The 27983-nt window shown below is 39.4% G+C and overlaps 3 protein-coding genes and 1 pseudogene across 7 annotated transcripts; 1 reads left to right on the top strand and 3 right to left on the bottom strand.

The window, feature by feature from the left end:
* Positions 1 to 5: 5 nt before the first annotated feature.
* LOC131779057 (NACHT, LRR and PYD domains-containing protein 12-like) lies at positions 6 to 8651 on the top strand. The gene is made up of 4 exons (XM_059095588.2): positions 6 to 318; positions 3006 to 3687; positions 4334 to 6702; positions 7156 to 8651. The coding sequence occupies exons 2-4, from the start codon at positions 3012 to 3014 to the stop codon at positions 7315 to 7317; spliced, it is 3207 nt and encodes a 1068-aa protein (XP_058951571.2). The 5' UTR covers positions 6 to 318; positions 3006 to 3011; the 3' UTR covers positions 7318 to 8651.
* Positions 8652 to 10418: 1767 nt separating this feature from the next.
* LOC131779068 (nematocyst expressed protein 4) lies at positions 10419 to 12490 on the bottom strand. Of its 2 annotated transcripts, XM_059095601.2 has the most exons (4): positions 12040 to 12490; positions 11894 to 11964; positions 11414 to 11645; positions 10419 to 10927 (listed from the first exon to the last, which is right to left on the bottom strand). In XM_059095601.2, the coding sequence occupies exons 3-4, from the start codon at positions 11622 to 11624 to the stop codon at positions 10542 to 10544; spliced, it is 597 nt and encodes a 198-aa protein (XP_058951584.2). In that variant the 5' UTR covers positions 11625 to 11645; positions 11894 to 11964; positions 12040 to 12490; the 3' UTR covers positions 10419 to 10541. The 2 variants fall into 2 exon arrangements, with proteins under 2 accessions (XP_058951584.2, XP_058951585.2); XM_059095602.2 differs by having other exon boundaries at positions 11894 to 12112.
* Positions 12491 to 13724: 1234 nt separating this feature from the next.
* LOC131779063 (cystathionine gamma-synthase) lies at positions 13725 to 23166 on the bottom strand. 4 transcript variants are annotated; one of them, XM_066163834.1, is made up of 10 exons: positions 22318 to 22336; positions 21693 to 21826; positions 20401 to 20559; positions 19672 to 19806; positions 18848 to 19017; positions 17994 to 18105; positions 17248 to 17361; positions 16220 to 16354; positions 14223 to 14368; positions 13725 to 14031 (listed from the first exon to the last, which is right to left on the bottom strand). In XM_066163834.1, exons 2-10 carry the CDS (start codon positions 21735 to 21737, stop codon positions 13968 to 13970), a joined length of 1080 nt encoding a protein of 359 aa, XP_066019931.1. In that variant the 5' UTR covers positions 21738 to 21826; positions 22318 to 22336; the 3' UTR covers positions 13725 to 13967. The 4 variants fall into 4 exon arrangements, 2 of the variants coding, with proteins under 2 accessions (XP_066019931.1, XP_058951577.2); XM_059095594.2 differs by lacking the exons at positions 21693 to 21826; positions 22318 to 22336 and adding an exon at positions 22884 to 23165; XR_009339751.2 differs by lacking the exons at positions 13725 to 14031; positions 21693 to 21826; positions 22318 to 22336 and adding exons at positions 15447 to 15520; positions 22884 to 23166 and having other exon boundaries at positions 14230 to 14368.
* A 2009-nt stretch (positions 23167 to 25175) lies between these two features.
* The window catches only part of LOC136279662 (probable cystathionine gamma-synthase), an 11344-nt pseudogene continuing 8536 nt past the window's right edge, over positions 25176 to 27983 (bottom strand).

The following is a 27983-nucleotide window of genomic DNA, read 5'->3' as shown; positions in this document are numbered from 1 at the left end:
ACAACGTTTAAGGGTACTATTGCGTGACTCTGAATGCGAATAATTTATGCGAATTTAGCAACCTCGCCGACTGAACAGGAGACAATACAGCTTTGTCGATATGTTTATAAGAGCTGTAGGATGGAACTCCTTTTCTTTTTGAGTTTTCTCGCTCTGCCTGGAAAGAAATAAATAGGAAACGTGCAGAGCATGTATCAGTTTGTTATCTAAGGGACAAACTTCCGACTAAACTTACTTTGGCCGGCATTTTATGCCATCTTACACCGAGAGCCTTGTCTTAATCACTTCCGCAATACCTACTTCGTCCTTCGCAACAAGGTATGTTTTGATTTTAAACCTCCTTTTGACATTTGAAGGGTGTTAACCATGTTGAAGCACAAACATTGGCGAGACAAATATGCTATTGTTTCTTGTCGTACACGACGTCTTTCTAGAAATATTTGTATAAAAATGTATTAAACACTGCTTAGAATACAAAGAGCATCATAGGCCATTGCAGTGGGCAATTATATGGAAACATACCAGCGAATGTTGAGAGATATTTTGACGATCAGCAAATCTAGCTGTCGGCATGCGAGCCTTTTTCGTACGTCGATCATGTAGCAAAGTGTTCTGTATTTGTGTTGACGTATTTTCTATACCGCTTCTATTTATGTGGTAAACAGAAGCCCTGATACTGATCCTTGGTCAGTGAAGCATTAATCAGATTATTTTATCATGACGGTAAAAGAATGTGACGATAGTGTTGTTTCCTTTGGAAGTAGAGTAATGTCTTTTGATCTGTTGCTCTTCTCTTATCGGTGTGAATTGTTTTAGGTCGGTTTTGCGCCGAACATTACTTCCCCTTCTTACAAGGAAGAATCGCCTTCAGACTGTTTTTTTTTTGCATGGAGATGAATGTTAATTGTCTTTGGGTCTCAAAGCGTTAAGTAGAGTGTGACTGTAGCCAGCCCAGTCCACGCTCGGTTAAGTTTCCCGCCATTTCGGTAAGGTGACTAGTATGGTCATTAAGTTTTTGACCTGAGTTTTTAGTGGATTAACGCTCGTTTAGCGTGCCTTTTTGTCCCTTTCGCGGTCCTAAGGCTGGACAAGTTTTATGGCTTCTACTTGCCGTGTTTGTTTAATCTATGTAGTTACATAGAGATTGTGCTATAGAAGGTGCATCCGAACATTTTTAATCACGAGTTGCGACGCATCAAAGAAACGAACGAGTGTGAGTCTTTCGATGCATCGCAACGAGTGATTAAAAATCGTTTAAGCATTTTCCATGGTACGATGAGATTTTTCACATTTCAATTCAGAGATAGAAAGCGAACGACTGTCAAAATACATCGTTCGCCCAATTAGAGACGCGAACGAAATAATTTTAACTTTGTGGCTTGAGTATATTTTAATGCGTAAACAGTAACTCCAATTAGTTTTCTTCAAGCTAAATACTATTGACACTTAAAGTCCTTCATTCATTTATTCAACGATGGTACTTCGCAAGGTGTCCGGTCGTTTTGATACAAAGTCGTTTCGATACAAGCCGTTTCGATACAAATCGAAGTCGATTCTTTAAACTGTAAAGTCGATTCGATGCAAACTGAAATCGTTTCGTTAAACTCGAGAAAAGTTAAGCAGAAGCGTGTTAGTTTTCGTCTTTGATATGTGTGGTGATTTGTTGTTTTCTATTCAAGCAAAAATTCGACTCAGTTAATTGAGCGACTCGATCGATCGACGTAGTTGTAATACCCAGTTTTCCCGCGACTCGATCGAACGAGTTGTATTACTCGGTTTCCCCGTAGCATAAAAGAATAAACTTTGTTGAATATTTATTTAAATTACGAAAGTACGCTTACGTTGATCATGACTTTCGCACATGTGGTGGCTCCTAAAAAAGCCATTTTGAGCGACCTGAAATCGTCCAAAGCGACGAAAGCAAGGCGCGGCGGCTCCGAAAAGAGTCATTTTATGAAGCTACTGGGCCGTTGAGGTAGGAACACGCCTTCAGTAGTTTTTTTTGCTCTGCGGGCACCAGAGTTGAACTCATTCCAGAGGTTGAAGATCTTGGTTTGGAGGTCTCAGAAATTTTGTTTTCGGATGCGCCGTAACTTCTTGGACACAAGCCTGATCTGAAGAGATGTCCGACGGGCCTCGCGATGAAGAAGACGGATCAGGAGGTACAAAGGAAGCTGGGACTTTCCAGACGCACGGCGATTCAGCCCAAGTTGCCAGCCCTCTATGTCGTTGTTGGTTCTCACTGATTGATTTGTTAACTGTCGTGATCTTACTATCGAATGAACATTCTACAGGTTCCAGTGTGTTTTATACACTGATATCAGTTTAAAGCGTTTGGATTGATTTATTCGCTATCACTAGGGTAAAATAAGCAAGTTTTTTAGAACAATTAGCTTACGCGTCTATTGATATGATAATTTACGAACCCGCTTACCCACGCACCAGAATAACTCCTGTTTCCTCAGTTGTGTTTCTTGATCGTAGGATTAATATGCGCTGGAGTTATAGAAAAAGTCTAATGTATTTATATAAATCTCTGTTCTTGATAAATAAACTAAGTCTCGTTGGCGTGTTCTTATTGCGTTGGAGGCTTGTGTACATCTGGAGGTTCGCGGAGTGTGTTTGTTTTATTTACAACGGAGGTTTGTGTTCGCTCTAGTATGGTATTCTGTCTCGAAACGACTTAAAGTACATGTGTAGCGAATTGACTTTGATGTGTACCGAAACCACTTTGTATCGAAACGACCGTGAACCCCTCGCAATTGAAATCTCAGTATGTTTGAAATAAATTATCCTCAGTTTACACCTTTTACACCTTTTGCACTAAACGCTGCAGTCACGCAGGATAAATTGTTGTGGTGAGATTCTCGGTAGGCGAAATGCTCCACTCGTCATTTTTACAGAACGAATCATTCCATTAGTTCAGTCATTCGAATTATGTAATGTAACCGCAGTTCCACCGTGATGGATCCGTCTCTCATTATTCTGATCTGAAATTGTTTCAGCTCATCATGGCTTCCGCACTATTTCCCTCTACCAGAGAAACAACCAATTATGCCCGGTTGTGTCGCCTTCTCATCGATGTTGGAACAGAAGTTTTGCGAGAGGTATTTGATCGAATTCACCCACCAATCGACCTGCACAAAGTGTTAGCACAAAGTGGAGTTAAAAGTAAACTGCAGGCACTTTTGAAGAGGAGAAAATTAAATCCATCTCAGTGGAACATACTTTATCCCACTTCCACTACTGTTTCGTCTGCGGACTTTGATGTCACCCTTCTGATGGTTCTATTCAGGAACATCTGCAATTTGCCCCAACCTGGGACTGGTTGGGATGATCTTCCAACCGCAGCAGACACGAGTTTAGAAGCTGACATTGCTCGCGTCAAGTTCTACAGAAACACAGTCTATGCACATGTCAGCAATGCCTCGATTGACGATACAGAGTTCACTCACTACTGGCAAGAGATCCGAGAAACGCTGGTGCGATTAGGAGGAGCAGGTTCAAGCTATGGAGACACCATTGATCGTCTTGCGAATGAGAGCATGGACCCCGAAAAGGAGAAATTTTATCAGGAGCTTTTGAAAACATGGTGGAATGATGAGTTCAGCCTGAAAGTCAAGCTAGATGAGATAGACGAGAAACTATCGGATTTTGCCAATCCTAAAAAGAGAACGCGGTCAGCAGGTATGTAATATGAAAGTCACATCTGACACTTTAGAGTAGTTTTACCGTACCCCTTCAAGAGAAATGTTCATCTATAAAATTATTTCTTCTGCAAAAAGTCTTCGCAAAAGTTAGCACCTAAAATGTCAGGTTTCTCGCATTATCGACATTCATTTGTCATTAATTTTACAGCAACCTAAAAAAAACTTAGCTAGCGCCGTTGAGTCAAGGATGCTATTTTCTGTGAACTCGAACCTCTTCCTTCTTCCCTTCTATCATCCTTTTTTCCTTTCCGTCGCGCCTCACCTCCTTCCTTTCCTTTTTTTCTCATATTTATTCCCTTCCCATTTTTTGGATTCCCTTTTGGGTGTTAAATCATAGCATTAACGTAACTTACCTCGAATAGAGGTTCTTTTTCAAACACCCTATTTTTTTAAATCCCATTATTTGTTTCATTGTTTATGTATCTATTTTTTGGTCATTTGGCGATGATTTATCATTTACCTTTCGACCGAAGGCACCACCACACCCTATGGGCCGATGGGGGGGAGGGAGGAGGGTAGTTTAGGGGAAAAAATTGAAGTGGAGGAAATGGTAATTAGTTGTTTGGGTGCAGATGAATGAAAGCTAGAGATTCGTGATTGTTTTATTTCGTGTTTACCTCTAGAACCCTTCGATCTCAAGCAGTGCCAGAAAGAGCTTCATTCATTTTATCGCACAGTTTGTAAAGTAAAAATCATTCCTTGGAAGCCGAAATCTGCAGTGTACATTAATGAAATATACACAAAGTTATCATGGCAAAGGGAAGAAAGCAAACCTAGCGAAGATAGTAAAGAGGAACTAGATGACTACACTGACATGTTTAAGAGTTGTGGGCCTTACGACGAACCAAACCGATTATTGGTGTTTGGGCCACCAGGCATTGGAAAGACTACATTTGCCAAAAGAGTTGTTTTCGACTGGTTACATCAAGCAAAGGAAATCCTCAAAAAGTTTGAACTTGTGCTTCTTATCAGGCTGCGAGATGTGTGTGAATTACAGACCATGCCAGATATTTTGACGGCTGCCAAACTGTTACCAGCTGATGGCATGATTTCAGTCGAGAGCTTGTACGAGTACATTCAATCGAACCAAGAAAAAGTTCTTTTGGTCTTGGATGGCTATGATGAGTACTTCTGTGCAGAATGCTCTCCTGTCCGTAACATCTGGGAGGGTAGTTTGCTTAGAAATTGTTCCGTCATTGTCACAACGCGGTCGGAAGGGGCAGATGAATTGACAGAACGCAGTCACGTGGAATGCCAGGTTAATGGGTTTGTCAGTGGTTTTCAACTTAGAAAGTTTGCAAGAAAGTTTCTGAACGATGAAGAAGATGTTGCTAAGTTTGAGAGACATCTGGAGGAAAAAGGCCTTAGAAAAGTTGCAGAAATACCACTTCTTCTGGTGATGCTGTGCTTACTTTGGCAGGAACAAGGTCAAAAAGGATACCTCAAATCACGAGCCAGCATCTACATGCATTTCATTCAGATGTTGCTGGATCACATGACTGCAAAAGAACCACATGCAAAGAAATTTCGGAAAGTAGATGACTACAAAGAAGATCTCTTGAAACTGGGGAAACTTGCATTTAACGCCCTTAACCAGGGTTCTCTCTCCATGAGCCACAGCGAACTACCCGATGATTTAACCAAGAAACTGATTGACGTAGGTTTATTTCAATCTCTGAATGTCTCAAGTCTGAAGCCTGAGAAAGAGGTTTTCTTCATTCATAAATCCGTTCAGGAGTTCCTTGCCGCTTGGTACGTCAAGGAAGAACTTGCATCCTCAAGAAATGAAAGCCCGACCTGTCTCTCCGAAGTTGAATCTTCTGAAAAGGTTTTAAAGATGACTGAAGTAATCAAATTTGTCAGTGAAATGTCTGGAGAAGCCTCAAGTATTATCCTTGAGCACCTGGAGACTGCAGCAAAGAAAGAAAGACTCACGGAAAACATACTCGGCGAGACACCATCATTTGAGGACTTGTCGGAGAAACAAAGGCACTTCCTTGCACTCTGTTCACATAGCTATTTTTGCCTATCAGTCGAGAAGAGACAGGATCTTTACTGCCTGTATCTGTCTTGCACTGGAGGTATTTTACTGGTAGACTCTGATCAACTCCATGTTATTGCCAGCGAGCACTTGCTGAAATGCACTCAACCACCAAACTACGTATTTTTCACCGGTAGCAAGCATCCAGAGCAAGACTATCACGACCTGATCGCCGTCCTGGAAGATGTGAATGGTAGACTTGTTAGCTTTTCAGGTGAAGTGGAAGCCTCGATGTTTCTCAAGAAGTACAATTCGCAGACTGTGGAACAATTTTTCCTGAAAAAAGAGGACAATTCGTTCGTGTACCTTTATTTTGCTCGCATTTATAAAAGATACGATCACATTTTTCCAATCGAAATGCTCCACGATGTCACTCGGTCACCTGAATCCACTCCGACAAAGAAGACCTCTGTCGGTGACCGGCCAAATGGATCAAACAACACAGCTTTGCCGTTGACAGAGCACATTGAAGGCTCACCTGTCCCCCCTCGTCATTGCCTTTCATTGACTTCAGAGATCCGTACTGAAAATTTGGAAGAGCAAGAAATGAAGACACTCATAAAGGCCCTTCCATATGTGATTTTTCCCCGAGTTATGACCATGACTGTTCCAGTGGGTAAAATGTATGATGCCCCCATATTGGAGAATCTGGTGTCTCGTCTCAACTTTACAAACAGACTCGACACTTTGGGATTCTGGCGTTGCAATATCACTGCGGGGCCAGCCGCTGCCATCGCCAGGTCTTTCCACAAAGCACCTAACTTGCGTGAGCTCTACTTGTCGTACAACCCCCTCGGTGACGGGTTGAACACTCTCATGGAACATCTCCATTGTGTTCAGCGGTTAAAAACTCTTCGCCTTGGAGGTGTCAAGATGACTAAGGAACAAGTGGAGGATTTGAGCGGAGCCGTACGTCGGAGTAACATCACTAGTCTGGGGTCGTATTATCATGTGAGTTTAGAAATGGTAGTAATTCAACTAAGAAAGTAGTCGGGTCAGTTATGAATTTGGATCGTCCGATAGCGTGGCGTGTGACTAATTTGAGATTACGAGCATGATAACCAGTAAATTGTACGACACGAAGTTCTCTTGCCAAAATGCGAGAAACTCAGACATGAACTATTCAGTGTAAAGACAAGCGTTTCATCTCTTTCGAAGCAAAAGTCTAGGTTTCAAACTGAATCGTGACAACTTGCTCACTGAAGTTTGATTGGCTAACATCGGTGAGGTAGTTAAATTTTATTGGCTCGTAGTGTTAAGTACTCGTATACGCCCTTCATTACTGCCTTCGCAATCAGGTAGTAAGAAGTATTTTATGTCAACGCCGCGTTATTTTTTGTCATGAAGGACCACAAATAAAGATGAACATCTGTTGTGAAAAAGATGTCTTTTTTTTTGTGATAGGACGAGCAAGGAAACCCCAGATCTGAACACGAGTGGCCAACAGACGAACTATGGAAAAGAAAATGGTGGTACAAATCAGAGGACGAAGTAGAAAATGAGACGGAGGGCGCATTTGAGCCTAAATCAGAGGAGAAGCTGAAGCCTGGGACAGAGGACGAGTGAGAGCCTGTGATATCAACAAGAATCATTACTTGCTGAAGGCAAATTGAATTTGTCGATTGATTCCCAACGCGCACGAAGTAATCACGAAGATTATTATGGCCTTAGGAAAGTCATTGTTACATATTAGTTTTAGGTGATTTTCGTAGCAACTGAATTTTGTTACTTTGTTTTGTTTTTTTAAATTTTCTTCGCTACCCTTCAAGTACAGTTGGAAAAATAGTGCTCTAGTATCATAATCACTTCTTTTTTTGGATGATTGTTTCAAGGTATAACGTAATTTCCCTATCAATAATCTCAGAAATCACCCGGGCAATTACACTAGTGAGTGTTAGGTTGATGACTGTATCAGAACCCAGTGGAGGGAGGGCCAGGGGTATACTGAGTATAGTAGGGAAGAGAAGAGCCTTGATTTTTAATTTTCTTCAGGTTAAAGGTTATTTGGTTTTGGAAATATTTGTCTCGCTAACAAATTGGTGACAGCTACACCGTGATGATAAATTTACTGAGGAGGAACACCAATGTTTCCTTGTGAGTTCGCTGAGTTATTTTAGATTTTTTTGGAAGTCGAACTCGGTTTCAAATGTAAGTTATTTTGGTCACCAACCTCGTTCTCAGGGAACGGGAACGAGGCTTTTGGTCATGAGTCGTTAAGGTCGTAAAGACTGGTCCACCTGAACTTGAAACGAAGACATACATTATATAAACAAAAACCTAGGTTCATTTACCGGTGACTTCAAACGTCTAGCTCTTTCTTAATATTACAATGCTTCTTTTATCTGTCTTTTGATGGGTCGTAATTTAATGTCATTCTTTCTCGTGGAAAACCTGTCTGTACATTGAGCGTATAAATGACCTGAGTAATGTGTACAATTGGCTGTCAGTTAACAAACTTACCCTACATATGACAAAAACTAAGTTTATACTTATTGCATCAAGGCAGAGGTTATCACGGGAAGTCCCCTTCTCCTATAAACGAGAACGCAGTAGAACAAATCACCTCCATGAAATCTCTTGGAGTTTATTTCGACCAAAATTTAAACTGGGAATGCCATATTAAAAATATCTGCTAGAAGATAGCTTGTGCCATTGGTGCAATTAAACGAATTCGGCATCTCACTCCATTTAAAATTTTAATAAAAGTTTGTAGTAACCTCGTTCAAGCACATTTTGACTATTGCAATGTGATGTGGGGAAACTGTAAAAAAAGGCCTTTTATGGCTTCAAAATCGCACAGCTCGCACCCTAATGATTAAGTTTAAGTAAATTTTTAGACACGGCCTCCTTGAAAAGCAGTGTTTATGTTTTAAATATTTTGATTATTTTTGGTGTAGTTAGGTAGGTAGGTAGATTCTAAATTGACTGATGGAAATACCTTGTATAAATTAAGTTATCGAATCGTATCCCTAAGGTTCTTTTGATATCCTTATGATTCCCCCACCCCCTCCTTCATTGGCATTTAATTGGCTGTTAATTTTATATATTACCGGTACCCCCATCATGCCCTGTTGACGTCGACTAATTCCTCCTCTCTTCCCCTTGAAAACCATGAAAACCGAAATCCTCCTCCTCCCCACCCACTACTACTGAGTGAGTTTTGGGTTAGGATCACTGACCAGTTAAGCTATCTGTCTAACTGAGTTCTTGTTGGTATTGGTGGTAGTAGTGCTCGTCACTTTGTTTTTTCAAATCTGTCATCGGTTTGGAATGGCAGTTTATGTAAAAAACGAGAACTAGAGAACTCTGGGTAACTCCTCTGCCCTTATCGAACAGTCCCACATCGGTTCCTTTTTTAAGAGTTTCTTTTCTTGGCGGGGTGATTAAAAACCGTCAATTCTCAATTCAATTTGCACTTTTAACTACCGATTGTTTAGTGTTTTAGCTTACAGCTTCCTCTATACGATAGTATTCCCTCGTCCCTCTGCACGCATGTCTGTAGCCATATCCACACCCGCTAGTCAAATGTGCTACCGTAAACTGCTTGCCTATAAGGCTCATCCCCCTGTTATAGGCCGATCTACTTGAAAACAAAAGAACGCATCCGATTATTAGCCTCCTCAGATATAAGCCCTCCCTATTCTACCCCACTTCTAACTTTACTTGTTTTCAGAGATAGGAATTCGATTTATGACCCGTAAGGCTCCACGCGTGCAATCCCATAGCAAGCCATAATCACAGCTGGCTTTTGTAGGGCCGGATGGGTTGACGTGAGCAGGACCAGAAAGAGCCGTCCGGCCTTGCACTCATACCCCAGCACACGACTTTGCTGCGAAAACTTAGAGGAAAAAAAGAAAGTGTAAAGAAAATGCATCTATTAATGGATTGTACGTTTTCTTGCTCGGACTGAAAAAAAGGAAAAGATTTCATTTTAACATCTTATTTTTTGTGGTTGCCCGTGTGCGCCCGTCTTTCGTCCTATTCGGGTTGAAACGAAATTTTCAACACTTTGTGGTCATATGATAAAATGCTTATTGACTGAGTTCACTGGGCTCGGTCCGTACGTAATGACCTTGAGCTAAATATTTTCCGATCCGGCCCTCTCACTTAGTCAATGAGTACATACTATCGTGAAGTTTTGAGGCCTAATTAAAAACCAAAAAATATAAAACGTATTTTGATCAGCACTCCTGCAGCGCGTTTTGAAGCGCTTTTAATATTTCAGATATAAGCCATTCAGTTTATACGCTGTCTAAAACTCCTTACGAGGTTGAATGAGCCCAGGGCTTATAAGTGACAGTTTACGTTATCAGCTACGTTCTGGGGATTTTTGATAAAACCTAATGATGTTAACCACGGATTTTGAACTTCTCAGACTCATTCAAATCTTCGTTTCTTCACTGTACTGTTCCTGTTCGTTTGTTCCTTCCTTTGATAGTTTTTGATATAACTCCTTACATAACTATACAGTCATTCTAAATCAGAACGGATTGCACTCGATATTTCCGTCCTTACGTTTTTCCCCAGATCATACAGTTTTCCATCCGAATGATAGGAGGAGAAAGCTAAAGAGGAGCTAGAAACCGTCGAACTGTCAAGAAAATTTGTTTGAAAAATGTTATGGTGAATAAATGTACGAAAAGAGAAGATATGTAATTTTATGTGGAATGGTTTTTATTGCTTTCTACCTCAAAGTTACTACAGATGATATGCATTTTGATACAACATACAACTTAAACACCATAATTAAGCGGGAGTCTGAGTCGAGTTCGTTTCTAAGTGATTCCTTGTCAATGTTCTATTTTCTTTCGATCATTATTGGGTTTCTTATGTCTGGGTTTATCATTCTCCTCCTCTTCTTCTTCTTCTTCTTCTTCTTCTTCTTCTTCCTCCTCACTTGGACTAGGGGGAGGGTAGCGAGCGGGGTAAGGGTATGGAGCGGGATAAGGCATGGGGTACGGGGAAGGATACGGGGAGGGATATGGCGATGGGTACGGAGAGGGATATGGCGATGGGTACGGGGAGGGGTAAGGAGAAGGATACGGGGAGGGATATGGTGATGGATACGGAGAGGGGTAGGGAGAAGGATACGGGGAGGGATATGGTGATGGATACGGAGATGGATACGGAGATGGGTATCCCCCGCCGGGATATCCGACGGATGCGTCCTTTCTTCCTGTTAAGCGAATGACAAAAGAAATGTCGTTAAATCACCACTACTGCCATCAAGACTATAATTTGACGTTCGAAAGGGAAAGGCGTTTGGACGCTCAACCGAGATTTTTCTGTTCAGTTTAGAAAAATGGATGTAATATAGGGTGGTTATATTGAATAAGATTACGAAAAGACACCATGAATTGGTAACTTTTTCCAACAGGTCGGTCACGCCCCATTACATGTGGTGTCATTTTACCGTCACCAACACCTCACTGAGATGATGTAGTTTTTTATTTTCTTGAGAGTCCTTTTTCGGAATCGGTCGGAGTTACCCAGGAGTAAGGGCTGTTCTACAGTAGATACTTTGGGAACCAAATCTATTTTGATAAGGAGGCGAATGTGAACCTAGCTAGTATGTTTAACGTGCCAAATTTAAGGTCATGTAAAAGGGGCCTCTCCCTATTACAATTTTTTCAACATCATTGAAATAAATTTAAATTCCTACCAGAACCTGAACCACTGCCACTTCCCCAATCTAACGAGCCTTCTTCTTCTCCAACGCCAGATTCGCGATAGTGAGATTCGTGTTCGTGAGTGTGGAGGGCGTGATCTTTTGTTCCTTCCTCATTCGTCGGGGAAACATGTTTTCCTTCGGTTATTGTGACTAGGGCCACTAAGGCTGATAGGTAAATGGTAAATAAAAATGCCCCTCTCATGATGAAATCTGGACTTTAATTCTAGAAAAAGGAAAAACAAAATTTTTTAGCATTATTTATTTTTTTTATCTTATTTGCTAAAACGTTACTGAAAAAATGATTGTCCTTCCATAACAGTTAATTCAATTTTTTGTTCACTGTTACCACTACACTACTCTGAAATTAGTGTTAACTTTTCCTAACACAACTTGACGAAGCTGTCACGAAATTGGTACACAATAACATATTTTTTGTCAGGTTCGTTTGCAATATTTACATTTGTGTCTCACCTCACTCGAGTTCCTTTTCCCTTTGTTCGTCACCCACGGATGTGACTCTAAGGTTTATTGCGTGTTAAATACTAAGTAAGCAATATGTAAATAATTTAGAAGACCATCTTTCCTAACAATAACGAGTTAAAACAACATTACAGAACCCGTATGTTTGAGTGATATCCTTTACTTATATTAGATCGTTCAGTAACGTCGCATTTGACGAACGCGCGGTACCAAAACCGTGTAAAGTTCAATTGAAACACGGGGTTCTAAATTCTTTAGCAGGTTGGTCGAAACAAGAGTCATCAGGCGAAACTTTTTTAAAAGTGGCACCAGGCGCCTAAAGGCATCACATGGTTTGTTTAGACTTCGTGTCTCACAGTTGACCTTTGCCATTAGTAATTGTAATCAGGGGATTACGAACCCAAGAGCTTTTCAAAGCTTGTTAGGACTTCACGTCTCACAGTTCGCATTTTAGTGATGAATTTTCACATGGGAAGAATTTTTGAAGAGGGATTAAGAGGGAACTCGAGTAAACTGTGTGTGGGAAAGAGGTACAGCAACATTCTATCACATTTTAAAAGGTTTATAATTACTGTTGCGCTCTCTTTTTACAGGTAAGTGAGACTTTTGACGCAATCTTTTTATGAAGTCACACTTAAGTTCCTTAAGCCTTAAAGTTACTAGACCCGATTACAAGCGCCTGTTCGGGGAATGAGCCCGCTCTCTTCCTCTTTTTAGAAAAGATCAAAGACTGGACCCCAGATAACTTCGGAAATCGGGTTTAAAGGTAGATGTGAGGATTTACTTGTATATTAGAAGAATACCAAGATATGAATAAACTCGTGTTCATGGGATACCACTGTTAAGAAAAGAATCTGTTCGGGGAGGGGGGGGGGGGGGGGTGGGAAGGAAGAGCTGGGCGATGTATTTTGGGGGTTGCTCCGTCTTAAGGCCCACCTCTCCACTTTTAAATGACGCTTTTGGATGAGACAGCACAGATCAGTTAAAAAAGGAAATGGTATCCTCTTTTTATCCCTACAGCTTAACAATGCATCTCTGAAACGTCTGCCAAAGAGAAAAGATGCATTTTGGATAAAATATTAAAATACTCATTTCCTTTTACAGCGGCAACTGTTTAACTCATCCTAGATATAGGAGGAAGATTTGGACTCGCCTGACCTTTTCTATGCCTCCTCTCTGTGTGGAGGAACGTACAGCACAACTTCACACTTGACATTTATGCACGAGACTCTAGTGGACAGCGCTCGTTGGTTGAAAGGTGACTTATCCATCATCACAATTTGTCGTAAGTTTGTCGCATACGGTCGACTTAAATCCCAAAAACCCAACCATGTTATCTACCTCTAGACAGAAAGCTTATTGGGGCTGGAGGAGTTAAAATTATGCCCCCCTTTAAACGTCGTCCATTCTAATTCTTTGGCCCTATTAATGAAATTTTATCAATTCCAAGCAAAGGTGGGAGTGTGGGAAAATGTTGGAAAGAGTAAGGGACAAAATTAAGAATGCAATTCACAATCAACATTTGAAAACGTAGACATGCTTCAACGCAATTTGCAAACATGTCGGACTACATTTTAAAAATGCCTTTAGAGAATGAGGAAGTTAACGTAAAACCGGGAATTAACTTCACAAAGAAACTTTTGGAAGCGTTTCAACATCCCCCAGGAGTGATCACGCCGGTAAACTGATAGAGAGTGCAGTCGATTGCTTTTATAAAATAATTTTCTATTGGTTTACTGGTGCAATGAACGATAAGTTTTTAACCAATCAGAACGCTCGTAGTATCTCAGTTATCTCAGAGTGAAAAGCACTTCACAAGAAATACGTTTTGAGACATAAAACTACATCACATTTATTATCTTTAATAATTCTGAAACGTAATTGAAATCCCCTTCTTATCGCCCTCTTTAGCTGTGATGTACTCTCTTATAAGGTGACTTTTACAATTCTTAAAGTCCTTTTTTCTAAGTAGTGCAGGTTAAATAATAAGATCATTTGATCTTCTCGTGCATAAAATATTAGAAGTGAGTATTGCTTCACATATATTTGCTGAAAAATTCCACCATTATACTTTCTCCAGTGCGTGTTCGAGATCCTTCTTCAAGTCTTCCGCATTCTCCAAACCAACACTGCAGAAAACGTCATCAAACGTCGTTACAAATTGTCACAAAATATATACAAAGTTTATCTATTCCTATCGTCCATAACCCCCGATACCTTACAAGAATTCAAGTGCAAAACCCTCACAGGTCCGATTGAAAGGTTCAGACCCTATTCATCTCCACTAATTACGGTCCCGTTAGTAGCTTCTTGTACGCACCTAAATCGAATAAGCGATTCCTTCAATCCAGTCTCCTTCCTTTCTTCCACTGACACGTATTTTTCAGGGTGCGTCATGGCGGTCGCTATCTCTATCAGACTCTGAACTCCACCAAGAGACACTGCCAGCTTAACCAGCTTCAAATTCTGTCGACAAAATGTAAAGTTAGTTTGCCACTTCGAGGGAGATGAAAGAGACCCCAGGACGTGAAATTAATTTTTTTTCTGAAGGCCACTTGGCTCCTAAATTCTTCAAAGTGGTAGCCAATTCAAAAGAAGTTGGTCGCCATTTTCAAAGACAAACAAAACCTTTTTTTACGCAGTCAGCGTTCTAGATAGACCCTCCAAAATTAAGTTAGGGAAAAGATCTTTAACGTGCTTTATCTTTAAAGTGGACACTAGGATGGATGATATACAACGTTCAAGCTCACCTAAATCCAGGATGGCGTCTAGTCATCGATCGAGAGGCATGTGCTGCGTTTTGGAACCAAACTTAACGAGGAAGTTTGCCGCGGATTTATCTTTACAAATCATTTCAATTCTCCATATCTCTTAGTAAGGTTATTATGAAACATTCTAGTCGCCAATTTGGCGACTAATTTTCAGGATTTCGTCGCCAAAGTGAAAAATTTAGTCGCATTGGCGCCTGTATTAGGCGCAATTTCACGCCCTGGACTCTATAAGAGAATGGCTCACTTAACTAGCGGAGAGACTCGGAGTATTGCTACTCCACCTGGATGAAATGCCAGGACATTCCAAGTTACCCTTTCCACCAGAATTTTGTCATGTTTCCCGACATCTCACTGTTACTCATTCATACCCCTGGGAGAGAGAGGCACTTTAAAGAACACAACACAACGAACAAGAGGGAGCCTTCAGTAACCTGATATACAGGTCCCCTTCATTGGATGTTATTCTGGCCTCCTAATCTTGTAAACCAAGCAAATCCACTAAGTTCTATTTGTCTCCACACCCTGGACGATTATCCACTTAAACGTCTCTTCGATCGTCATGGGGTCCTCTAGTGGACCTTTCCATGGATTATCGGCGTATGCGCAGTCACCTGAACTGGTTAAACTGCGTAAACAACGCCTAACCAGTCCTTATGAGGACATTTCAAAGTTTTCGGCGTGCACCTTGTTTGAGCGCTTTTACCGTTTGCATTTGCCATTTTTATCCTGTAGGTAAGGCGGGGTTCGAGTTCCCGGCGATACAGCTCCCTTACCGTTGAAGTTTTTAACCTCTTTTTATCTTCTTTAGTAATGCAAGGTGGAAATGGCAGCACGTCCATCATACCGCCTAGATACAAAAAAGAACAATAGAACCCTCCTTTTTCAACAGTGTCGTACGTTTCACTGACAGCTTTTGGACGCGAAAATCAAAATCAAAACAAAACAAAACCCGGAACATGATTTTTAATGAAATAGATTTCATTTGACCTGTGTATGAAAATCAAGTAAAGCTATGATCCTAGCAGGTGAACTGCAATTTAAGCAAACGCAAAAAGGAAGCCTGAAAAAAAAATCAGGCTTCGACGGGATTCGAACCCGTGCCTCCAAGTGAGTTACGCTGCTACACGTTTGAAGCAGAACACAATTTAGAGTTTTGTAAGGAGCGTCACTCGCAAATCCTATAAACTCTTAAGCCAGAATAATGAAGAGGAATAAAACACGAAAAAACAGAATTTGAAAGCAAAACTGTCTTGTGATTAGTTGCATCGGTGTAAAGACATTATCATAATCCACTCCATAGTGACGTCAGCTGTATTATTCTGTCAATCAAGCACATCACAAAGATTCAACTTTAACAACTTAGATTCCTGCTCTGAAAAATTGAGAGTGAAGTGATCACTTTTAGTATAGACCCTATGTCTCAGCGAATGAAGCATTCTCTTTTTTTTCCCTTTTTTTTAACCAAATAAAACGCAAAAATAACTGAAAAACCAAAAGAAGTTCCTCAAAGTTTTTTGACGATAGATTCAAAGCTTCCTTCTCTTACCTCAACAAGTCTTGTTGCTTCTGCTCGCCCACCTTTCACTTCAAAGGACAACATCCCACTGAAGCCTGTCATTTGTTTCTTCGCAATTTCATGATGCGGATGGGAAGGCAATCCCGGGTAGTACACTCTTTCAATCTAAATATAAAAAAAAAAAGGGACAATTTCAAGACTTCGTTCGTTTAAAACGATTAACCTTATCTCCTTAAATTTTAATGAAAAAATTGCCAGACCGTCGTATTTCTTGCCGATGTTTGTCATACTTCGACTCCAATTTGACGCCTTGATTGACAAAAGTTAATTTCTTTGAGGGTAACTGAACAAAGAAATCGGAGAGAGTTTTGTAGAAATTCTTGTGAGATTTAGTCAAGATAAACTTCCGAGACATTTTCACACGCTTTGAAAGAAATATGTAGGAAGCGAAATCACATCGATAGTTTGGCGATGGAGCAAAACGAGCGAGTCTCAGTTCAACCATTACGACATTTGACTGAAATTTATTCATAACTTTACGACATTTGTTAGGGTGAAACATTTTATCCTAAAACGTTACCAAGATCCCCCAGATGCTTCCCCAGCTTCCGTATTCGTAACCCTTATGATATTTGACTGAAATTTTTACAAGACTTTTTAAGGTCTGAGCGGTTTTTGCGAAGAAGAGAAATCTCGTTTATTTGGGAGGGATAAAATTCACCCTCTTACTATGAACAGGCTTAGTTCTTTTACGGTGTATGCTAAGAGGTATAACTTAAATCCAGTCAATCAATTTTTTCGGTTTTATGGGCGCTTGACAATAATAAAGGCGGTGGAGCCAATTCGGGAATTTTAGGTACCTGTCTTTTTCAGGAAGGCCTTGAGGGTGACAAAATGATATTTAACTAGAAGGCCTGAGGCTTAATTATCAGCTATGGTAAGTAAACAGTATCCTAAAACGTCATTAATGTCACCCTTCTTTTCATTACATTGACAAGTTTCCACAGATGCTTCCCCAGCTCCCGTTTAAAAAAAGTACAGTTAATTGAGCTTTGTACCTTTGGATGACCTTCCAAAAACTTGGCAACTTCCATGGCATTTTGATTATGCCTCTCCATTCGCACATGAAGGGTTTTCAGTCCACGATGTAAGAGGAAGGCATCGAAAGGCGACTACAAAACAAAGATGTGGACTTGGAAGTGAATAAAACGAGTTATGACAAGAGTTACATCAAAAACTGAGTCAACTGAAGATAATCATTTGCTTAATATTGAGGCCCAAGTAATTTGAAAGCTAATCTATTCAAAAATCGAGCAGTTTATTATTTATTTATTAATTGAATAATTGATTGATCTCAAATGATTCATCAACCAATAAATTGATTAGTTAGCTAATTGAGTGGTGTGTGGTTGGCCTCCTTGATTGATCTATTAATGTTTTGATTGATTAATTGATTGATTGATAGATACACAGATTGATTGATTGGTTTATTGTTCAAATGATTGATTCATTGATTGATTGAATTTTGGTGAACAACTAAATCTTATAAGTATGAGATATCCCTGAGAAAGACACGTCATTCCAACAATTCTATTAAAAAGATCTCTCCATATTACTTTAAAATCTTAGTAGAGATGAGCTTGAAAACCAGCAGTATCGTTTGCAATGTGGTTTTTTTTTTTCTTTGCTCACTTTTTTAGAAAATTAATATAGTATAATTGTTATGGGAAATTGCCAGAAAATGGAATGAAGAAGTGCAATGGGTAAAGTATAGAATTAGCACTATAATGAGTGAGCACCTTACCATACATCCTCCAAAAAATTTCTGCAATTCATAGCATTTGTGGTGCAATTCCTGTGATGACAGTGTAAGGGAACCAGCTGTGATGTCACTGTGGCCTCCCAAGTATTTCGTGCTTAACAGAAATAAAGCCAAAGTAATAAATATTGGGTAAGTACTATTTACACAGTGCTTTCATTAAGTGGCATAAAACTCGAAGCCAAAGGACATCACCATGGCCAGTCAGAGTAAAAGATAAAAAAAAACAATTAAGGAAAAAGATGAAATCAAAGTAAAGACATGATGTAGATGTGAGTGACTCAATGGCATTTGGGCCAACAGGTAGGAAAAGTTGTCAGACTTTTTTTCCGAGCAATATCTTTATTCATTATGATCTCAGACAGCAGCATTGAGATGAGTATAAGAGGTCACCCCTCTGTGCAATGTTAACAGAAAAAAAAATTATTGTGTTGCAGACAAAACATGACTATTGTTTGGTGTCAGGAGTGGTGCTTCAAGTGTGAACCTGAAGTAGCCCTTGCCAAGCTGCATTTTCAAGCAAAACTGCAGTGTTATCCTTACCATTAGACATAAAAAATGCCTCTTCCGCAAATAGGCAGGAGATAAGCACACAGCATGAAAAGGTGCATTCAGGAATATGATAGAAAATTAAATATGCACTATGCAAGATTTAAGTTTGAGCCAAGAATTATGACTTACTATAAAGAAAAAAAAGGGCTTAATATCTCTTCTAAAATTTCATGGGGAGGGGGGGGGGTGGTTATTGACTCTGGATTCTTTTTTATCACAGGGCAGAAGGGAATTTTGACAAGTCCAAAAGGGGTGCTGATTGAGAGAATATGGTATCATTAATTTACCAGCTGTGAATGACGACATCAATTCCTTGTTGAATAGGTTTTTGATTAAATGATGAAGCAAAGGTACTGTCACACATGGTAATGATACCAAGTTCTTTGCCAAGTTTTCCAAACTCCTCCAGGTCTGTCAGGGTCATTGTTGGATTGCATGGTGTTTCACAGTACAAAACCTATTTACAAAAAAGAAAATACAGCAGTTGACAATTAGATTTTAGGGACAGTAAGTCAGTCACCCACAAACAAGCTGGAGGCCTACAACAATGTTAGCTGGTAAAATGTCTGCATATGGTCTTGCACTGATAATGAGGTGCCAGATCCCTTCTGCAGACCTCAATCTTTTTGCTGGCTTGCTCTGCTCAAGGGCTTTAACTTATTTGCAGGCAAAGAAACCCTAATATGTGCAGCAGTTTTAATAACGAGGACGTGCTCCCTGGCTACAGAGGTGGGCAACAAAGCAAGATTAGTTAATGCATAAGGGTGGATTGAAAAGCACTGATTTCTCAGAAATGCCAAGCTCTGGAAAACTGATCAGATCTGGAGATATCATTCAATGGAAAATTCAGTGAACTATCAATGGGTGCCAAAAATTTGGTTAGTATATGTAAGACTCCAGAATAGCCTGAGGTGTGGTAGGGGTGAGGGGTTTGCTTCATGGGATCAACTTCTCTATACCTCTTCCCTTTTACATTTCTGATAAGCTGGTTTGTCATTTGATGTTAAAAAACATCAACAGTAGAAAAACAAATTAAAGTTTGTCTCCTTTCACAGGTACAGGTAAAGCTGGATGAATGACTTTAAAATTTAATTTTGACTTAAATTCACACCTTGGTGTTTGGTTTCACAGCTTTACGATAACTGGAAACATCAAAGCCATCCACCATAGTGCACTCTACTCCAAATCGTGGAAGATGATTTCGAAACAGGGCTAAAGTTCCACTGTACACCATTCTAGGACCCACCTTAAACAAACACAAAGCAGTCAGCTTCTTCAGTTATAGCACTGTCTCAATAATCAGTGACATTATAAGAGAGAAATATGAAGTAAAACTAAACTTTGACACTAGGATTATCAACAAAACAAAAACTTTTGCAAATCAATTAGGTAAAATAAGTAGTTTCTTTGAGAAAAAGGATCAGAGTTGGACAATGAACAACAAGAGCCCTGACTTTAACCCTTGGACTTGTAGTAGTGTTCAGTGCTAAACACTTTAATTCCCAGAAGTTATTAACAAGTAACCTCTCCCAATAATATCCATATGTTATCTAGCAAACAGGTATTGAGAATACTCAAGCCTATCAGGTAGAAGTTTTAATTTAGATATAACACCAAATTCTTGTAACTAATCCACAAAGAAATGTGTAGCAGTTAGGGAGGAGAATTAATTATATCAGATCTTGGGAATGAAGGGTTAATTCTTTTAATATTATTGAAATGCTATAATGAAGACAGGTGATGAGATTTAACTAAGAAACATGGCAACTACTATAGATTGTTTGAAGAAAAATCAAACCAATGAACAGTCATTAGTTGACAGAAACATGGCAATACTAACCACATGATCTCCAGAACTTAGGGTAGCAAACAGAACATTTGTAATAGCAGCCATTCCTGAGGAGAACAACAATGTACCCTGTCCACCCTCTAAATTGTTGAGTGTTTGAGCTGCAGCATCAACAGTGGGGTTTATCCAACGTGAATACAACCAGCCACTCTGAAAAGAACATTTCAATTCTTACAATGAGTAAAATACCACAGCAGCATATAATGGGGAAAGGAGGAGGGGGTGTACATAATTGTAGGAAGTAACAATGAGGAAAAATTATCAGAAAAAGTAAGTTATCTGCTGGATAACTCTCAGATCGCAGAACTTTTATACAAGGTAACATCTCTTAAATAAATTGATTCATCATAAGAAAAGAGTGAAAGGTCAACCAAGCTATGTTTTAGGTGGTTTTCTCTGCACATTAGTTTTTCTCCAAAGAATTTTTTGGCCATTATTTCCTATTGTACTTTGCCCATTCCCAAATGACTTTTCTATCTGTGAAAGTGCCACTCTCCAAGCCAAAATTACAACAACCTTACAGACAACATAAAAAATAGGATAAATAAGGAAGTAGAGTAACCAACAACAACTTCATTATTTCTACATGAAAATTGATGAAAATGAAAAAAATTGGATAAACTGATGTAGTTTTTGTCTGTTATGATACCTGTGGGTTGAAAATAAAAGGTCTATCCAAAAAAAATATCACCAAACCTTCCCCCCTTACACACAGCCCCTACAACACTATCTTACCCATTGTTACCAACAATACATTATTAAAGGCACATTTTAAAAAACCCTAAGAGCATTCACTTTCTATCTAGAATACTTCTCCTAGAATTAGAATCAACTGGACAGTTTTCAAAAAAATCACATACCCAAAAATTGAAATGAAGAGGAACATAAAACTAGTGGACCTTGGCCTTATTCCTTTGTTCAAAAGTCTTTTTGGGTCAGTTTAGAATTTGCTTTTCTTTGTAAAGCATCCAATAATCAAATTCTAGAAAGAAATTAATTATACTGAATTTTCTCTTAAGGCTTTCAGGTGTGAGATCAGATTTTGCGCTAATCTTGGGTAGTCTTAACCCAGCTTTAAATAACTGGGCCAAAAATATTAAAGGGAACCAAATTATGATTTTGCAAATATGTCTAGTTAGTCAAAATTCTGAGGTTATTGGGGGAATGAACACTTTGAATTGAATTACATCATGAGTGATCCACAAGTTTAAGTCGATCTCATGAAAGAGACAAGTTCCACCTTTTACTCAAAATTTTAAATCACAAGTGAAATAGTGTATTACCGATTGAAATTTTCCAGACACGCAAGAGAAACTATTGTCAAGCATATGTCCAAAGGTCTCTCGGAGTTCTTCAGCTTTTTCTTCATTTTTTCCTTTGCTGAGTTTTGTGTGTTGGGAAGATATCGCCACTCTAACTATCAATATATTGTAATGTGATCATGATCATGATTATTCATGTCCTTAAGCGTATGATTATTCGACACGTGTAGTAATTACATTGGGACGGCAGAAACTGATCAACGACCCTGTGGCGCCTGAATCAGCCCTCTAGCCATCAATTGCCCTTTATATTAAATGACAATGCGTGACCACTGTTGAGAATATCGCATACGTCCGTAGGTCTCTAGGAGTTCTTCAGCTTTTCCTTCATTTCCCCCTTATGTCACCGAAAAATTTGCCGAGTCTTACGTGTTAGGACGATATCGCCACTCTAAATAAATGAACTCACTGAATGTGATCATGATTATTCATGTTCTTTAGCATGTGATTATTCGACACGTGTAGTGATTACATTAGGACGGCAGAAACTGATCAACGGTCCTTTAGCGCCTGAATCAGCCCTCTAGACATCGACTGCCCTTTATATAAATGACACTGTGTAACCACTGTTAAGAATATCGCTTACTTTCCCAAGAAATGGCATACTTAAGACTGCAGAAGGAATGAGTTCTAATTTATGCGGAAAACAATATGGCTGCGCCGCGCGATTTTTTTTTCTTTATCTTAGCCTAACACAAACACACGAATAGATCCTTGCGAAAATAGACAGCAAGGAATTCTTGGAATTAACATATTTTCAACAGATCTGCTGAAAATTGTGCGTGGCGCTTAAAGCCGCGCATCACAGTAGAGAAACTCGCCGTAGCAACACAATTTGATCAGCTGATTTTCCGCAAGTTATTTGGCGCGTTTAAGTGAAAAACTAAAAATTGGAACAAGGTCAAAATTTAAAACAGAAATTTACTTTAAAAATTTTATTCCTACTAGAACTTTCTCCATTGGGCGGTGTGATCACCCAACCTGATCGTGACGGAAATGAAAAATTTAGAAGAACCAAAAAGTTTCGATAGTACACAATCCCATGTTTCCGAATTTCCCATGTCCAACTTGTACTGATAAAAGTATTTTTACTTCTTAACGATGTTGTGCGCTTAACAGGTGGAAAGACTCTGTCAAATTTAGAACTCTCACCTTTCCCAATGCAAGTTCTTCTGCGTGATCTACGGAAGAAGTCTTGAAAGTAGAAGACGCAAAAATTGGAACATTAATTGGATCAGGTTCCTCTGGTTTCTTCCAATCACTTCCTACCGCCAAAGACTCGAAGCTTTCAAGGAGCGAGTTTTCATTTGCCATGTTTCTTTTGATCTACGTGGTGGCTTACAGTGTCAGAAGTCAGATATGCACCCGAACAAGACCCGTACTACACTTGCGTTGATGAATTCACATGATCCATTGTATGTTAAAAAGGAGTCAAGCATGCACTGAGGTGATGTAAGAGGTTTACACACGAGCCTCGCCTCAGCGCAAGAACGTGATAATTAGAAACCGCGGACCAATCAGATGGTTCAAACAATTAACGACTATTTAAGCAAGAAAAATTAAGCGAAAAACAGCTGAGTATTCATTCTGAATTGATAAGAGAATTGGGATTTGATCAAAGGTTTGAAAATCCCTAACATTGTTGTGAGCACATGCACCGCTTATAATTAAGGTAATTTAGTTATTATAACTTGAGTTGATAACGTAAAATTGGCCACCGTTAAGAGTTTCGAGCGCTAGCCCTTCGTCTTTCGCTCCGACGTAGGGCTAACGCTGCAAGTCAGCTTCGAAACTCTCAACAGTGATTAATTCACGATATCAACTTAGTTGATAATACCAATTACCTTGTCATACTCTCCCACCGACGCGATTTAAACGGAAGTGAATATTGAGGTCTCAATCATCAGATGTCTGTGATTGGTCAAGACGAATCACGAGAGTGATTTGCTTCTTGCTGTCCAAGAGATCTGCTTAATATTGCCGAGACCCTTAACCGTTCTCATACCCACATATCGCGCAAGGAGATGCAACAGTATAACAAACTGAACGTTTCAAAAGGATGTGAACTAGATATTTTTCATGACCTCTTCAACAATAAAAAAAAATTGAAAATAAACAAGCACATTCAATGACGAGCATCATCCTCTCGGGGCTCAAAAGGTTAGATGAGCTCGGCTCTTGGAGGGCTCTCAGGTTCTCGGAGCAGTTTATGTCTTTTGACAAAGGACAGAAACAAAGAGGAGCTATTTTTCTTTACAACAACTAGTATTGGGTGATGATACTGAAGCGATTACTTCAAAAATAACCCCCGCACTGATTTTGAAGGCCAAGTCACTGTTTGAGATGGAAGGTTGAGCACCAACAAGAAAGAACGCTTCTTTTTTTCGCGGCTGCCTCTCCCTTCATTTTCAAGAAATCATATGATCTATTCATGATGACAACAAAACAACACCATTACAAAAACAGGGAGCACAAATTTTAATTAAATAAACTCAATAATAAAGTCATACGGACGATAGAATATACATTTTTAAAATATTTTAGTATGAAAATCTCTCTCGTTATGTCTATCAATTTACAGTAAACTACTCTTCTGTTTGTAGTTATGCATAAAAAGGTTTCTTCATTTATTTAAGAATCTTTCTTATGAAAAATGTGACTTTTGTTGGTCCACATCCAGCTAAGAGCAATATAATCAGCCCTAAACCAGCTGTTGAGAGAAGTGGACAGAAAAACTGGAGTGGGTTTTGCCAACATCTTTATCCTGGGGCCTCCTTGCGCAAGCTGATCACTGGGCCATGCTTGTTCATGTAGAAAATTAATTATGTGTAACAAGGTTTAGCCTGTGACACACTCTTTATAATTGAGGAGATTAAAAAAAAAAAAAAAGTACAGAAAGAATGTTGTAGTGTTAGGAGTTACCCCCAACTTCTACTTCACTATACACTTGTCTCCACTGACCAACAGCCAGAATAGGATAATCAAGGTGAAATTAAAGCCTTATTAAAGTACTCATGTCAAAAATTACAACTTGATCGACAAGAAGAAAAGTAATCATCAATAGGGCCACCAGCCACACTGAAACAGCGCTGGAGTAATCATGTGGAAATTTCTCGCCCCATTTCAGAGATCATCATGAGAAAAAGATGGGCTGACCCACCAAATCAAACCAAATTTTTGCTATGAAACAGAGTTGTGAGGTGGAGTCATGTGAGCAAAGCCCAGCCCACTTGAATGGGCCAATATTGAGAGGCCCCTAGATACACCTATGATTATCAGTACACAGATTATGGTTTCATTTAAGGTTACTAGAGGTGACTGCTATGGATCCTCTACATCTCAATCCAGAAGCAACTGAGTGCTGGCATGAACATATCTGTTTAGTTATGAAGTAACTGGTTTCCTGGCATAGAAAACTCCCCATGTATGTTCACACCTCTACATCTAGTTAGTTTTGGTTGTCCAGTATTCACTAAAGAGCTGGTAGTCTTCACTTGAGAAGTCCTGGATGGAAAGCATAAGCAAAGTCATAAGATGCACATAAAATAAATAAATAACATAAAATTCAAAGTGTAGTATTGATGGAGAGGTTGAGGAGAAGGACAAGCAGGGCAAAGGTTTTAATAACTTTTTCCATAGCAGCTGCTCATGGTGTTATGGTCTGCCATGCCTGAAAAGGTGCCGTATGATGAAACATGAACACAAAGAGCCTACTCCCAGGCTAAAAGATGGTGGTAAGAGGTCTGCTAAGTGAGGGATGACCACTCGTAACCAGCTGCTATTGAAACCCTAGACTATGAGGGAAGAGTTTCATGTCCTGCTGTATCTTTTTAAAATAAATTTTGCAATACCTCCTTCAACATGCCAGCTCCTTCTTTTCAATATTTTAACACTGAACAAACTAAGATTTTGTAGGAAAAAACAAACAAACAAAGTAGCAATTTAATTACCTTGATGAACTCCTCTTTTGACTTTTCAAAATTTTTCAGTTCACTCTCTAGGATCTGTGTAAACTGTGTTGTTCTGTCTTCAGCTGTGACTGCCTCGTCCAACGTCACGTAAACATCTGTTGATAGATTTTCAAACAGAATATCAAGTTTTGAAAAAGATTAATTAATTTCTCTCAGCCATCCGATAGAAACTTAAATCCTAATATACCAAAGTGTGGGTTGAAGAGCAATTTCCATTGAACCCCTTGGCTGTCAACCCCATGGACGATACTAGATCCAGTGCCAAAGTATATTGCCTTGTTTTTTTTTTTTTTGTTTAAATCTATCTCAACGTTGTTCTGAGTTAGTTTGAGAGGCCAGGTTATTTTACGTCTCCAGTGCCCGCAGTGAATGGGTTAAAACATATGTAAGAGGTTCTCATTCATTGCAGCTCCCCTGCTATTTTTACTCATCTGTTCCTTTTGCGGACTAAGACACCAGACCTTGGCTACACTAACCCTGAAACACACTCACCTGCTTCCGTAGCTTTTCACATCAATTAAGTGGTACTGGCGTTCTGCCAGGTACTTTTTGAATTGCTCCGCGTGTTCACCACGACTTACAACAGGTAATCTGTGATCAGTAACGGCCACCAAGGCTTGAGCCAACTCTGTGTGTGAAGATTAAAACAATCCCCAATTTTGTTGTCTGTTTGGTGAAATGAACGACTGCAAACCAGGTGCAGTGATGATGTTTCCTTGTAGTTACAGTACAGTAAAATTTCCATGAAAATTGAGTGGACTAAAAACAAGAACCCGAAACAACAACCATGCCTCAGGTGAGCAGTTGGTAAAAATGGGTTACAATATCTTCTCTGTTCACCTGTTACATTCTGTTTACTAAATGAAATCAGCTGAACCACAAGCTATCAAACATTTCGTTAATGACATCAACCCCTTAATTATTTACTTATTAGCAGCACCAGTAAATTCATTAAACAAAACAGCTGATGAGGAATAGCCCGACCCCCCACCCCTTATCCAGCGGGAGGGTTTTGTATCATAATTATGAAATCATTTTTCATCTACATTCAGTTGTTTAAAATGCATGGACAAAAAGAAAACGTAAAGGAGTCCTTTTTAATCCGGATCTGTAGAGGTGAAATGCTGAAATGATGATCCAAATTAATCGGTTGGGTTGCTTACCAAAAAAAAGTAAGGAAAATGAGGGTCTTGTTTTCAGTAGATGACAAAAGGTTCACTGATCTATAACGACATCCCAAACTAGTATGCAAGGCTTATTGAATCCTTGTAACTAACATTAAGGTTAGATTTTTACAAATATACTATTACAATAAACAAATATACAGGGTATGTTTACCACAACTACCCAGTAATACAAACAATAATGTAAGAAATATAATGATGTTTCCCGAAACAGAATAAAGGACTTACAAGCAAGAGCCAAGTATGTCTCACCAGAATCTTCTTGAGAAGGGCTTTTTTGTCCTTTATATGAAGAATGGTCTCTTCTGCGGTATACGGCATCATAAATGTCTTGCAGCAAGGCGAACTCTCTTGTTGAGGCATTACTTACTTCAAATTGGACCTTTTCAATACAGCAAAGGAATATTATTCTTTGACCCAAGTTACACAAAAAGATTTCCAAGAATGGGCAAGAAAAACAAACCATTGCTTCTCTGCACACACCTGGCTACTTGTAGAACTTTCATATGCTTTAAGAGCAAAGTTGATCATGTTGGTGGACAGGATCCATACCAAGAACCATGAGAGTGGGATGTCTGAAAACAAACCCAATTAATGATTATAGGACAGGTGTGACTCAGATGTGCATGGCAATTCCCTTAAATATTAGTGTACAACAAACTGTTACAAAAACGAATTAACTGATCAGAAATCCTTCAGTTGGTACTCAGATTAGCAAGGTTAGAATCGGGCAATTTCAACCTAAATCGCCACACCCCACATCTAGGATTTGTGCTGACCTTTCTGAAGATTCAGTCGGCCAACATAATTCCTTGAAATAAAAAATGAGGATAAGGATGAAAGATTTGTCAAGGTTTTGACTCACAGCTACAAGAAGCTTACTACCCTGTAAAATGAAGATATAACCTCAGATTTCAATGCATGTCATCACACCGCATTGTTGTCATTCCCTACAGGACTCACACACAAGCCTTTCCAAACACTCTATTCATACAGGCGGATCCCGGCCTTGTGAGAAATACTGATTGTTGTCAAGAAAATTCACTGCATGTTTTCCTTGTGCTTCCATTTTTAACATCACCTTTTTCCACAACCAG

The sequence above is a fragment of the Pocillopora verrucosa genome, chromosome 3 (genome assembly GCF_036669915.1).
Source record: "Pocillopora verrucosa isolate sample1 chromosome 3, ASM3666991v2, whole genome shotgun sequence".
Taxonomy (NCBI): domain Eukaryota; kingdom Metazoa; phylum Cnidaria; class Anthozoa; order Scleractinia; family Pocilloporidae; genus Pocillopora; species Pocillopora verrucosa.
This window is presented reverse-complemented; position numbering and strand designations above follow the sequence as displayed.